This window comes from Diabrotica undecimpunctata, chromosome 1 (assembly GCF_040954645.1).
Source record: "Diabrotica undecimpunctata isolate CICGRU chromosome 1, icDiaUnde3, whole genome shotgun sequence".
In the NCBI taxonomy this organism is placed as follows: domain Eukaryota; kingdom Metazoa; phylum Arthropoda; class Insecta; order Coleoptera; family Chrysomelidae; genus Diabrotica; species Diabrotica undecimpunctata.
In genome coordinates this window covers 155,881,054-155,896,945 of record NC_092803.1, presented here as the reverse complement: position 1 = coordinate 155,896,945, position 15,892 = coordinate 155,881,054, and the positions used below count along the sequence as shown (strand labels likewise).

The following is a 15,892-nucleotide window of genomic DNA, read 5'->3' as shown; positions in this document are numbered from 1 at the left end:
GTTAAATCGATCCACTTGAGGAATGTGGTCTAATTATTTTAGGGGTCGTGAACGTGCCAGTAGAAGTAGGTTGGTTATTGTTATCTATGGCTGGTTGTGCAACATCAAACTGAGATAAAGTGGATTACACAACAGTTACTGTTGCTCCACGTTCCCCTGTCGTAATTTGACCAACCTCTTTTTCACCTTAGCATGCAATGACCTTCTTTGATTTATTGACAGTTGAAAGTCCAGTTTCGTTCACGTCCCAAATTGCTTTCCAATACCATTGTTTTCAAGAACTGTCTTTAAATTTCCGAAAAATTTTAATATTTTCTGTTGAAGCTAGTTGCTCTAGAGAGACCGGTTGCTTCCGGAGAGCGTAATGATAAGGTCTTCATCCTCTTCAGAAATCCGTATAGCCAGTCGTAACTGGCTTGCTTATGTTTATTCCACGAAGCAGGTTTTTTTTTTATTATTCCTTACGGTAAACTCGAACGTCAGTTCTTTTGCTTTGGTTGTAAGGCCATGGTGTAATTTGCTGGCAACATATAAAAATATTTAAACATATTTTCCTCTGCATTTGTAAATATTTGAGCCTTCTTGTAATCATAAGAGAAGGTTATTTCAACATTTTCGGATCGTGGTCGGCGAACGTATCTTTTTAATGTCATAACATTTATTTGATAACGACTTGATGTTCCCTTGAGAGACGTACCGTTATGCCGTTCTCTTTTAACCTCTGGCTGTCGACTGGTGTTCTTTGCTTGGCTCCTTTCCTCCTTTTGTATTGACGTGGCATATCTACAAAATAAAAAAACACTCATATATAAGGAGATTCTGGGTGACTTGATCCCGGTATCATATCTCGCAGATAAGAGAGAATCAAATCATCCCCCAAGGGGCCATTTTAATATACAATAATATGACAACAAACTGGAACTCATTGCAAACTATGCAAAACGTAAACTGAATGATAATGGTGTTAAATAAAATTTACCTGGCATAGTATTTATTATATTATCTATTTTTCAGTGACAGGTTTAAATGAAATAAAATTATATTCTGATAAACATTTATTCAATAATATTTCAATTGAAACAGTCTTCAAAAATTTAAAACAAATTATGCAGGCAATATAATGGTTTTAAGTAAATTGTAAGGGTGTATGAATGTTTAAATTCTAAATCATAAAAATATGTACATATCCCACCTATTTTATATTATTTGAACTCATACATGGGATATTTAATTTTTGTATTTTGGTTGGTACTTAGACAAAGTATATAACTTAATATCTATTATACAGTGATGGGCAAAATGTAATACCAGATCATTAGATAAAGTAAATATCTTTTTTGCAATTGTTGCATATAACACACATGTCAAAGAAGAAGAAGTTTGGTATTGGCCACATAAATGATAATCTTGATCACATCCTGTGACAAAGTGTAACAACATATACAGGGTGGTCCTTAAGTAATTGTACAAACAGAAACCGTAGATTCTGCACTTTAAAATATTACGATTTAAGCCAACTTGCTTTGATACAATGTTGATATTAAGAGTGGAAATGTTAAAGTGGAAATTTAAAATTTTATTTTTCGCTATAACTTTTACGTTTGTGAATATTTTTGGACAAAAATTTAAAGTTGGATGCCTTAAAGTAGGATAAATTATAATTTTATACATACTTTAATGTAACTAATAGAGATCGCCGCATATGCCACATGTGTAGCATAAATTTGCGCTTAACTTTTTTGCTCTTTAAGTTAGCTCTATTTGTGTTAACAAATATTAAAGATACATTATTTTTACAAAGAAAATGTATACTTGTTAGTAACCTGAAAATTCAACCGTTTTCGAGATAATCGCATTTTATAAGTCAGCTGCATAATGATTCTTAGTTTGACATTTGTGCGGTAAAGCACTGACACTGAATACCTGTAGATAAGCATAATTCATAGTTTATTCTTATTAAAACAACTCAAAGATGATAAGGTAACATCACAAAATGCTTTGTTATGGGTGCTAAATGTCTTATTGGAGAAAAGATTCTTCATCTTCCTCTTTAGGTGCCGTGTCCGTAGTCAGACGGTGGCCTTCATTATGTTTACAATTTCCCTTTTCTATCGCTCCTTAAGTTTCTATAATGGCGTTGTATTACTTTTTCTCTATTGTAAAATTGTGAAAACCCAAAATATGTGGTTTATGCAAGATGGTACACCACCACATTCTAGAGAGACATAGTTAAATACAACTTTTCTGAATGTTGGATTGGTCGTGGTAGTCATATTCCTTGGCAATGTGGTGAGATATTGATATAATTATTTAATTCATAAAAAATCCGAAAATAATACATATTATTTATTACGTAAATTGTTTAACCATTTTCATTTGGACAAATAGAAACTAGAGCACAGGTATTGAATAACACATACCTATGTGTCTTGTTTCGTTATAATTTTGCTACAAATCTAACCTTAAAGCCTCAGCATTTTTACAAAAACATCATCGTTGGCCTAATCACCGATATTGTTATAAATATAGTAAACACACAGGCAATTTAGTTCAGCATAATATTAGTTCGTTAGTAAATCATAATGTTCTCCATTTGTTCGAGATGTGATTATAGCTACTCGTAAGCTGTAACGTAATCATATAAATAAGTAATGTCATCGATAGGTTATTCCGTGTGTATTATAAGTAACCAATGAACGAGATAAATCACAGTTTAATACATTATTTAACCTCTGCAACAAATAAGAAGTAATTCCATAATATACCATAAGATTTGGATATGTATCCAAAAGAATATATCCATCCATTATACATTATAGCCACCACGTAACCCAGAATTTAATCCACTAGATTTTGGTGTATGGGGCGCATTAAAACAACTTGTCTATAAGAATCCCATAAACATTCGCAACCAACTATGGGAAGAAATAAATACTGCAGCAGTTTCTTTAGAACCAATGATGCTATTTAATATGAGACGATCTTTTATGGAATATATTGACAAATGAATTAAACAAAATGGTGGACATATCGAACACTTACTTTGACAAAAAGTTATGTTATTTAGTTTAACTATTTCTTAATTTGGTTTGTAAAAAAATGTTTTGATTATGACTTTAATTTAACATAAAACGTAAAATGGTTGATGTAAAATCCTATTATTCCGTTATTTTGCCAAATCCTATTATTAATTATCCTGCTGATATATTTATTTTATTTAATATTTCGTTAACTATTAACTTTAGTTAAAGGTATTTTATATCAAAATTCAGAAGTATTAATGATTTTGTCTATTTTTTCTTCGTTGCCTGGAGTAATTGCCTTAAATCAGAATTATGCAGCTGATTTGTAAAATGCGATTATCTCGAAAACTGTTAAGTTTTGAAGTTATTAACAGGTATACCTTTTTTTTGTTAAAATAACGTATCTTTAACAATTTTTGTCCCAAATATAGATAACATAAAGAGCATAGAAGGTAAGTGCAAATTTATACCACATATGTGGCGCCCTCTATCAGTTACATCAAAGTGTGCATCAAATTATAATTTCTCATATTTAAAAGTACCCAGTTGTAAATTTTTATACATAAATGTTTACAAACATCAAAGTTATAGCGAAAAATAAAATTTTAAATTTGCACTTTAACACCCTGTATCTTTCTTAATATCAACATTTTATTAAAGCAATTTGGCTTAAATCTACTGTTTCTTTTTGTACAATTACTTAAGGACCACCCTGTATAATATGAAAATTATTCACTAATGATCATGAAATATCTCCTTTTTTTTAAAGGAGATATATTTGGATGCTTTAATCACAGAGGAATTACCCTTATAAATGCAGCGTATAAAATATTTTCCACAGTACTATGTCACCGTATTGCATCATATACAGAACGGATAGTAGGAAACAACCAGGCTGGTTTCAGAGGTGGTAAATGGACAATACATCAGATTGCAATCCTGAGACAAATTTTAGAAGTAACACTGGAATATGGCATAGATACTGATCACATACTTATAGATTACAAAGCAGGCTACGACTATGTAAATAGAAGAGAACTGTTCAAAGCAATGACAGAGTTAGGAATACCAAATCAGTTGGTAAATTTAACAAAACTAACTTTTCTTGAAAATGTTGAATGTAGAGTACGAATCCAGCGGGAATTATCTGAACCTTTTAAAACAAATAACGGGCTGCGCCAGGAAGAACCTCTCTCCTATATACTATTCAATCTAGCTATGGAAAAAGTAATACGTATGTCCCAAATCACAACCACAGGTTGAATATAATAAATCAGTGATGATATCAATATTATTGGGAGAATGGAAAACGCTGTACTTGAGGCGTATATATAGCACTAAAAGAAACAGCTACAAAAATGGGTTCAATAATAAACACCAACAAAACGAAGTATATGAAAATGATCACGCAACCACAAATCCTACGACCACTTGTAATATAAAACGACGTCATCGAAGAGCTCCTTAACACTGAAAATAACACTACCGCAATTAAATTATCGTCAATTAAACCTTTGTAGAAATTCGTGATACAATAAATTCTATAATTTATAAAGTAGTAACTCTGACTCAGCGTAATGGACAGATCCGTGATTTGCCGAACTTGTGGTCAGATAGAGATTTTTCTATTAAAGACTTTTTTTATATCGGATCGGTATTTTGCGCTGCAAACGTTAGATTCTTTGTAAAGACAAAAAAAAACAATTTTACTTAAGGCATTTACTAAAAAAAAACTACATAAAAAGGGTTAGGTGTTTAATCCAAACTTTAGTTTAACAGACTAAAACCATTCAAGAAAAATAACGGTTATTTCAATAATTACCTACCAGATTTTGTTTTACAACATCTACACAAACTAAAAATATTTATGTACCTGTTTTTACATTGTTACCTATCACTGCAAGTATAACAATATGTACACTAATATTTTGACTATATGGAATGACTCACTACGTTTAAAACATAAATATACACTACATCTTTAAAGTCCCACTTAATATCTTATAATTGTAAACAGACTAAAAATTAATCGTCACAGAAATTGAACATTAGCCGCTTCCACAGAATGATATTTTTATTATGATGATTAGTTCCAGACTGGAACTTTAATCGTGAACTCACACGTTTGCAGCAAATTTTTGAAAATTAATATGACCACAGTGGTGCCATTTTAAAATTAATGGAACTAACGTCCGATCATGATGACGACTAACAAGATAGGATCTTCCCGTAGCACAAAATCGGTCGTGTTCGCGCATGCCGTCATTGGAGAGTAAAATTTGAATTCTTGTTAAAGTTAAATGGGATTTTTATGCATTCTGTGATGAAATTATTCAATTAGCAAAATAATAATATTAAATAAAGATTTAATAATTACAATAATCGTACACAAAAGGATATCTCCAAACTATTTATTAAAGATTATCTATTGACATACAAAAAACTGAGATTACGAACGTGCAACTCTCCAATTACGTCACGACTTATGCGCAATATCTTATCTTCTTAATCATAGTATCATGCGTCCGATCACAATCATGTGATAAGTTCATACTTTGCAAAATTTGTATATTTTGCACCTCTGCAATTTGCAGTCCGTACGTTCAACAAATTCTGTAATGTTATTTAATATTCAAATCCTATTTTGTAATTATAAGGTTCTAAACATTGTTACGACGTCAAAAAATTCGTTCTGTGGCAGTTGTTAAAGTACTAAAGGGAGTTTTGATGACTAATGAAATAACTGATGTGACATTTGATAACTAAGTAAAATATAATCTATAAAACGTCAACCTGTGGTTTGAAAAACTTTTGTGGTTAAGAGCGTAGGCGCAAAATTTCGGGGAATGCTTTTTAAATGCATTCATTTTTTTCGAATCCTGAGAAAACTAACAAATATTTTGGAAAAATTTAAACGCAGAATAAAAGATTACATTATTACCGAGGGCCGAAAGTCCCTTAGAATAAACAAAAAGTTTTTTCAATGAGATATTTGAAATTAAAAATCACACTAAATTTTCTCTTCTCTTTCACTTAAAATAAACATTATAGAAGTTTTCAGGGACTTTCGGCCCTCGGTAATAATGTATTCTTTCATTCTGCGTTTAAATTTTTCAAAAATACTTATTAGTTTACTCAGGATTCGAAAAAAATTAATGCATTTAAAAAGCATTGGCCCGAAATTTTGGCCTGCGCTCTTAACCTATGTATGTAAAATATTAATTTTAAAATTTATTTGTATTTATCAAGTATTTAAATCATTACTCGAATAAAAATATGGTGAAAAAAAGGTGTAGATTTTTATCAAAATGGTAAGTTAAATCTTCTGTTTTTCCGGTCTAAATGATTAACTGAACATCAAAAGTTTGACTGGTTTGAAAAGTTTATTCCTATATATTGGCAGTTAAAAAACTGACCAGAAACAAATCACCCGCAATAGATAATCTCCCAGCTAAATTATATAAAGAAGGTGGCCATGATACCATAATGGCATTACAGCAGCTTATAAAAGAAATATGGACACAGAAATCCCTCCCCAATGATTGGAATACTTTGCACCTTACACAAAAAAGGAGATATCTTTGAATGCTTTGAAAATACCAGGCTGGTTTCAGAGGTCGTAAATCTACAATTCATCAGATTGCAACCCTCAAACAAATTTTGGAAAAAACATTGGAATATGGCATTGATACTCATCACATATTTATAGACTACAAAGCAGCCTACGATCCTGTGAATAGAAGAGAAATATTCAAAGCAGTGAAAGAGCTAGGAATACCAAATCAGTTAGTACATTTAACAAAACTAACTCGTGAAAAAGTTGAATGTAAAGTACGAATTCAGGGGGAACTCTCTGAACCTTTTAAAACAAATAACGGGCTGCTCCAGGGAGAGCCTCTCTTCTGTATACTGTTCAATCTGGCTCTGGAAAAAGTAATACGTATGTCACTAATCACAAGCCCTTATTCAATATATAATAAATCAGTGCAAATCGTGGTTATTGTTGGGAGAACGGTAAACGCTGTACGAGAGGCGTATGTAGCATTATAAGAATCAGCTACAAAAATGGGTTTAATAATAAACACCAGCAAAACGAAGTATATGAAAATAAGCACGCAACCACAAATACTACGACCACTCTTTATAGAAAACGACTCATCGAAGCAGTGAACGAATTTGTACACCTGGGAGCGCTCCTTAACACTGAAAATAATACTACCGCAGAGATAAACCGCAGAATTTGCACGGCCAACAGATGCTATTTTTTGCTCAATCTCCTCCTTGAATCCACAATTATATCGAGAAATACAAAAATATAAAAATAAAACTCTACAAAACAGTAATACACCCAGTCCTAACATATGGTTCACAGACCTGGACTCTAACAAAAAATAATGAAAACATGTTAGGATGTTTTGAAAGAAAAGTACTAAGGCAAATCTATGGAGCAGTGAATGACAATGGAGTGTGGAGAAGACGATACAACTTAGAACTTTATAGAATATACCAGGAACCTGATATCGTAAAACATATTAGGACGTCTGAGGTGCATAGGACATGTAATGCGGATGGAACAAAATGACCCAGCTAGAAAAACGCTCCTTGATAGACCCATTGATTCGAGAATAAGAGGAAGGCTCAGAACAAGGTTCCTTGATAACATCGATAAAGACATGAGAAATATGAGAATACGTGCTTGGCGGAGAAAGGTGATGGATAGGGACGACTGGAGAGAAATTTTTGAGGAGACTAGGACAGACGCAGGGTTGTAAAGCCAGAATGATGATGATGATTCCTATATATTATAGAATTGAAATTGTTCCATTGGTCGAATTGGTCTTTATCAGGTTTAGGCTTTCGGATATCTTTGTTGAGTCATCTTCATTACTTGGTTTTGGTCTGGGGCCTTCATATCATATGATTTGCTGTGGTGATTTACGTCCACATTATATGATTTCCCTGAAATCATATTTTGTTTTTTGGTTTTTTTCTATAATTGAACATTTTTTCTTCTAGATCTTGGTATACACATAGTCTCCAATGTTCGAGACCTTCCTCACTTATTACGTCGGTTAATAAATTTCAGTACCCCACATGGCATTTCGGTAGTGGCAACTTTCAAAAGCATAGTCTCAAAATTTCATGTGATTCGGATTATTGAGTTAAAGTGCTTGAAGTGAAGCTACTTTTTAAAGTGAAGTAATTTTTATAAACAATTGATTCAAAGCAATCTGCTTTGAAGCAACCATTAAACTATGGTTTGCTGAATGCAGACGCGGTCGTACAGACACCAACGATGCAGGGCGCTCTGGAAGACCAAACCAGACAGTTATTCCCGAAAAATCGAAATCCTCGAAAAATACTAAAAATTATGGCAAAACCACAAAGTGAAGTTGCAACAGATACCTGACACTCTAAAGATATCAAAGGGGAACATTTTGTCGTATAAAGGAACATTTGGGTATAAGAAAGCTCTTTTCCAAATGGGTGCTGCATTTTCTTATACCAGAGCAAAAACAACAAGGCATTGATAAATCTCGGCGCTGTTTGGACATGTTTAATCGGAATGACTTCGAGTTTTTACATCGATATGTCATAATGGATAAAACATGAATCTATCACTTCATTTCGGAACCAAATCGGCGTTCATCTCAGAGGACAGCACCCGGAAAAAGCCGTCGAAAGTGATCAAAGACGCAACAAACCGCCGGGAAGGTTATGGCCCCTGTATTTTGTAACCAGCAAGGAATTATTGCCATCGACTATTTGAAACATGAGGAAACAATCAACAGCGACTACTACATTGGTTTATTGGAACATTTGAATAGCGAAATCGCAAAGGAAAGGTGTCGTTTGTTAAAAAAATTGTTGTTTCACCAAGACAATGTGCCCTGTCACAAGTTGATAAAAACGATAACAAAAGTGGACGAATTGGGTTTTGAATTGCTTCGGCACCCACCCTATAGTCCAGATCTGGTCGCTAGTGACTACCACGTTTTTTTTATCTAAAAATGCTCCGTGGCAAGAGATCACTCTGATGAGAAAATAATCGCTGAATTTGAAGCCTATTTTGAAGGCAAAGATAAATAGTTTTATAGTATTTTTGCTCAGTTTGGGAATATTTTGACAGATTCATTGTCGGAAATATACAACAGCGGCGGCTCGTGGCCTAAAAAAGTGGTGAAGATGAGGAAAGCTTGCCGGACCAAAAGGAGGTTTGGTACCTACGTCGCGCCCAAAACTCATTAAAAATTTATTAAAAAAATGTATAGAGTTTAGGGCCCTAATAACTTGAAAACAGTTTTTTAGGGCACTTATACTAGATACGATTCGTTCTGCTTGCCTGGGGTATTTTAGTTCTGAACCTTGACATTTCATTGAGAGTTTTTTGGCGATTAAATCACCACGCCTGCTTAAACGGGTTGGTGAGTTTCTATTCAGCCGCCCACTCTGAGTCAGATGCTGATTGCAGCCGACCACTCTGGATCAGACGCAGATGTTTAAAATACTGGTTGGTCGACCATGTAAAAGAACATCCCTTTTATCTTCATTTTTCCAATGCCTAAACGGAGTCTCTAATATATTACACACCAAGTCATTAATTTAGCCACCATTTAATATAGTCTTCTGCAGGTCATTATGCAAGATAGAGTCGATGGCAAAAAGGGAATAAGTAGAAAGAGGAAATCATGGCTGCGAAATATTCGAGACTGGACAAACATGACTGTAGACGAATTATTCCACGTTGCAAAAGACAGAGAAACTTTTAGAAACGTGGTCGCCAACCTCCGTTAATCTAGACGGCATAGGAAGAAGAAGAAGAAGTCATTAATTGGATTTATGTCTGTCTAAAATTATTTTTGTTCAAACGAAATCCACGAGAACACTTTATATCCGAAATCCGAAACAAACCACAGAGAAATGTATTAATAAAGTGCACTAAACAAATAAATACTATACTATACACTATACTATATAAAAAATATCTATATAATAGAATAAATTTCAAAATATTGTCGCTGAGAGAAATTTCCGAAAAATAGGAATACCAAATACACATCCAACAGTGGGTGAAGACGAATAATATATTTATAGTCGGAACTGCACGTACCAGTTTTCTCAGCTATCACTAAGGATAGGTTGACGTCACGTTGCCATGGCAACCGTGAACGCTCATGCAGATGCATTCCGAATTTCAAAAATTATATTCACCTATTCCTCAATACTAGGATTCAGTACACGGCTAGTGACACAGGTCAGGACTTGACCGTCAAGTACGTACCGCTAATAAAGCTTAAAATTTTTAGATTAATTAAAAGAGAATAAATAATTGATTTCAGAATTTAGATATATTAATGTTGCTTTCATTTTTTATTTATTTGTCTCAATTTAATTATATTTTTTGGTGAACCTCACCTTCACCTACTTCACCTGACCGGCCGCCACTGATATACAACACAAAATATTAACTCAAATAACTTCTTCAGACTTCTTTCATTGAAAAATGAAGACTAAGGATGAATAATGGGAGTGTATGTTCATTAAAACTTTCCATTTGTAAATAATAATGTATAAATGACTATATAATTTCAAAACTGCACTTTTGATTGAAATGATGCAGTTTTATCTTGTTAATAAACTGCATGCGAATATTTTTTTATTGAAACATTGGCTATGAGCACGTATGCTTGGTTGCACAGTAATTTCCAGCCACTGCCAGTCGGTCAAAATTTAGCCAACGTAGTTTACAAAAATGTTTACGCTAATTATATCTGAAAACGCGAGTGCGCCAGTGGGGCTCATCTGTTTTTTAACTACTCTCTCCTTTCTTAGGGACTATATTGAAATAGTTAACAAAAGCAGGCATTCGAGTTCAAACTTTCAAACGTAATACACATACATATAACCTTTTTATTTTCTTTCAACCGCTGTTAATTTTTAGTTAATTTGTAGTCAATAAAAAACGTTTAAATTCAAAAATATTTACAAGTGTGTAGTGATTAGATACACCTCACATCTGTTCTAAAACATCTAGTGCTACACAAAACATACAACAAAAAATGATTACTTAATTTACTACAGTTGGGACTGGGATCAGCGGTCAAGTATACAAGAGAGCCATCGAAAAATTAGAAAAGCATTGGAATGATTGTAACGCCGCTAAAAAAGATTATTTTGATGAATAAAAAACAATTTTTGCAAAAAAATGTTTTACTAGTTAGGCGCGGGACTTCTTTACCGCTATCTGCAATTCCCCTTTGCGGCTATTTTTTTGCCTCAGTTGATTTCTCAAAGCCTTCCAAAACAAAACAATTTCTGTATTCCAACTGTACAAATTTTTATTCATTTTATTTGTCATGTCATCAGTTTCACATCCAGAAGTAACAGTGTAGATCTCAATATATATTTTTAGAATCTTCTGGACAGATGTCTAACAATATTTTTTCACCAATGCCAAAATGGGCTATTTTTTAAGTTTTTTATTGAGAATTAAACACAATTTAAAAACATATATATTTTTTTAATTATAAAGTATTTACAATTTTTACAGTTTGGTTAATTCCCAATAAAAAAAGTTGGTAAAACTTTTTATTAGCAAAGATCGTCGGATTAGTCTGATATTTGAATATTGGATTGTGGTTTACTTACTATTCATTTTAGAATGCATATTTTTCCACAGCCAATCCTAGTTTTTCTATAGTTTTTATCCAAAAACTGATATTTTGACAACTTTAAGGTACGTCCACCATGAAGACTGGTAGTCAGATTCAAATTCTTGATTTGACTGTTTGACTCCGAGCGGCGGATAGGATATGGCCGTTATGAACGCTGGTTTTCTGTGCTGACAGTGTAGAGAGTTGACTGATCAGTGTAGCATGGAACATACAAGAAAACAGGCTTCAGCTCTATTGCTGCTTAGTGACAATGTTTTAACGAAGTTAAAACCAATCAGAAGGGAAACACATCCAATTAATAAGTTTACGCGGAGTACAAACATTTCATCGGCGTCAGGTGCCCAGAATTAAACGTTCATTCCGGTAAACGTCTGAGCGCACAGGTTCGTTTTGACGAGGTCCGCCTAAATATGAACAATTATTCGCACACCGACTCGACGACGATCGGCGTTGGCTGTCCGACTCCGAAAACCAGCGTTCATCTTGGACGTACCCTTGATGCCCTTAAAGTGCATCCTCCATGATAGCTGATAGCTGCTGTCAACGACATACCTACGCGTACTGCATAGTTTTTTGAACCAAAGTTGCCACAGTTTTAAAAAAATATTGTTTCTTGTGAAAATACCAAATCTTGAGCACCATTAAAAGGAAATAAGGAGTATCAGTTTGTATTTCATTGGTTATTTAACTTGTTATATTAATTTAAATTTTTACATTTGATTGGATTAGATAAGTTTCATTTTGTTATTAAATAGTCAATAACGAGACTCGTTAGGAATTATTGAGGAGTAAATTCTTCCGGGGACAATCATTTATAGTGCTTGTTGGAAATCTTATAATCCTATTATAAAGTCAGTTTTTACTCGAAACAACTATATAGATGGATTTGACAGTTGAAATGTGTAATATGAGATATTACAAAAAGACTCTCATCTAAGGATTCATCAATTTTTAAGTGGAACTATTTTTAAATATATCATCAAAACGTCAAACTCATTATTTTGTTTATAACTTAAAAATTTGTCTATTTAGAGAATTGAAGCCAATAAACAACTTTTTCAAAAGAAAAAGATACACAAAATCAGATATGCTGAATTAAAATCGATTAATAAACAAAAAAGTTATTGCAAAATTAACAACAACAAAATCGCTGTTTTGAATATTGTTAAGAACTTTTTTATTATTTATTAAAATTTGTTTAAATGTACCTGCACATGAGGGCTTTATCGTCTTTATTGGTTAAATATTTTTTACAAGATTTAATTTTTTTATAAGAAAAAAGTTTAAAAAAATTACAGCTATGTGCACAAAACGATTTAATAATAAATAGCACTTTTTAAGCTTGTAAATATTTACAATAGCTATGTAGAATTTAGATCAAATTAAATTGCAAAAAAAATATTCGGAAAGCTGGTTAAAAAACAAAACTTTTGGAAAAAAAGAGGTCCTACTACCTATCCAGAGAAGCCATACGTTGTTTACCTATTACAAACCTGTCAAATCCAGACCAAATATAAATAAATATAATTTGATAGTAAATTTAATTATTATATAAACTAAATATGTTTAAAAATAATAAGTGTATTTAGGTATATGTAATTATTTTAAAATGAGAATTATAAAAATTTAAACATACGATTCAATGTTGTTTTTAATCAGATAACATTTATGACATTTATTAAATTTTGACAATCGTTACGAATCAAATCTTTTAGATATTCGTTTATTTTTTATTTTACTTCTCATGCAATGTAAGTATATATTTTGTTAGTCATTTTTTTGCCGTTTTTAATTTAAACCTGTTTAAAGTAAATATATGATGACTAATAGACATGAATTGATCGAGAGTAGTGAATCGATATCAAGGAGCGCTATTGTATCATGCTACCCGTGACGACGCCCTCTTGTGACGCCAGTTCCGTGACGCTCATCAGTACTTTACTGTAGAGAAAAAAGTAATACAACCCTTCGCTTCAAAAAATCACTGTTACGTTAATCAAAAACAATAAGAGCTGAACTTAAACAATTTTTTATGAGAAAAGTCAAAGTTTCTAACAAAACTTTTAGCAAACGAAATTATTGAAACTTGATTAAACAGGAGTGTTGTAAACAAAGAGTAATTTTCGTTCCAACTAGAGTAATAGGAGTGGGGGTAGCCGAATGAAGAGCCAGCAGCGCTCTTAAAAAAATCCAACACGGTTTCAAATTAGAGGGCTCGAATAAAAATGACATACCTCGGGTTCTACTGGACTAAATTTGCTCTTTCTTATTTTTTAAACTGGGGTACAACGTTAAAATAATAACATCGTATTTTCATTGCAAAATTACCCAAAACAAAGCAGCTAATAACTACGGGATATACAAACCTTTTTTTATTTTCTGTAGTAGTAGGTTATCTGACCGAATTTTAATTTAAGAAGAAATTTCGCGACCACACCGAACGAACGCACCACTTCTTTCTTGTTGTCGCGAAATTATATCCACTGGCATTTTAAAGTAAGTAGTAACTCATATTTAAAATTTAAATTAAACATATTTCGCAAAAAACAATTGTATACGCGGCAACATTGTCCTACATGTGCAGAATATTTTATTTAGGTAGAATGAATTTTTGGCTATTTTAGAATATTATATATTTTTGCACGATTTAATAACAAAAATGGTTGGTGTTAATAATTGGTTTATTAAATTGTATATAACTAAGGTTATTTCGTATTTTGATAACATTTTTTCAATTGTTTTAAAACATTTTCCACTTTCATATATTACGTAATAAAAAAACATGAAACATTTGCCTTTCTTCCATTTTTCAGGTTTTTAGAAATCACCGCAAATAAAAAGTTTTACCAATATGTTAATAAAACAAAGATGGGACTTTAAATATGTACTACAATATAGTTCAGATAATATCATACTTAAACCTAAAGTTTTAAAAGTATGTGGTCTTATAAAATATAAAAACTACAAAAATGAAGATATCACAGATTCTTAAGCATGGCCGTTTTGACACTTAAACCATACAAATAAAAAAGTGCTCAGTATTAAAGCAGTACATTTTGCTTAAGTAAAAAATCACCGTACAAAGTATTAAGGAAATTGTATAATTTCATAAAATTGTAACAACAGATTATGTACCAGTAAGAAATTTGTATGACAGTTTATGGCCTATACAATTAGAAATATACAGTCAAATAAATCCTAATAAATTAAAAGTTATATTTTATGGCTATTTTCCAGCTAGAGGGGCCAAAAAATATCATAAAATTTCATTTTTACTATAGCTGCCTTGCTAAAATTAATAAATAACGATTAAAATCAGACTCAAATTTTAAATACGGGCACAACCCACTAAATTTTGCAGAAAAAAAAACAATTTACAATAGCCAGTTTGTAGATAATATCTATATTGACAAAGATCATACAAAAAGATCAGACTGTCTCTGATAAAGCACTCTTTTTTTATCATTTCTTAACACTTTGACCAGCATACAAAATTTATATCTACAAAACAAAAAAGAAACAAATATATTTGCATAATATTGGACATCAAGTTCTTATGTTAAGTAGAAAAAATATAGTATTAATATCAGATCTGTTTGTCATTCGAGGATCTAAGGTTATGTTATTTTAGCTAAAGCCCTGTTTCTAAGCCTTGACCAATTTCAATTTTGATTCGTACAAGTAAAGGATATTTCCATAGCCTCAATTAAGAAAGTCTAGAAAGTATATATTTTCCCCCTAAGTCCGCTGCACGTCATTAATCAGATTTCTACGTTGTTGTAGTACAACCAACTGTCTAGAATTAAAACCTACTCAAACATTCAGCAATATTCATATACATACAAATATTACCAAATAACGAAAAAATCCATTCATTCTAAAATGCAATAAGCTTATATTTCAAAATGATAAAGTCAACATGGATGAAGTGCAACGGATTTACAAGAAAGCCATCAATAATTTACGAGATTGATATTTCATTCATTAAATCAAAACTGAAATTTTTTAGCAGTATATCTAAATATTACTTTCCTCAAGGTTTTATGAATACATAGTGGTGATAAGTATGGAACCAAATAATTATCTTTGAAACAAACGAGACGATATTCATGAAACTTTGCATGTAAGTATGTACAATAACACATAACGCAACTTACAGAACATTCTGGACTCTTACAACACTGATTGCAATGT

General features: G+C 32.1%; 1 protein-coding gene across 1 annotated transcript in view; it reads right to left on the bottom strand.

Moving 5' to 3' along the window:
* Positions 1–1,047: 1,047 nt before the first annotated feature.
* LOC140432414 (transmembrane protein 272-like) overlaps positions 1,048–15,892 on the bottom strand; it is a 31,950-nt gene continuing 17,105 nt past the window's right edge. The window contains exon 6 of the mRNA XM_072520303.1: positions 1,048–15,199. Within this exon, the coding sequence (XP_072376404.1) occupies positions 15,168–15,199 (32 nt within the window). The 3' untranslated portion in view covers positions 1,048–15,167. The remainder of the gene's footprint in view (positions 15,200–15,892) is intronic.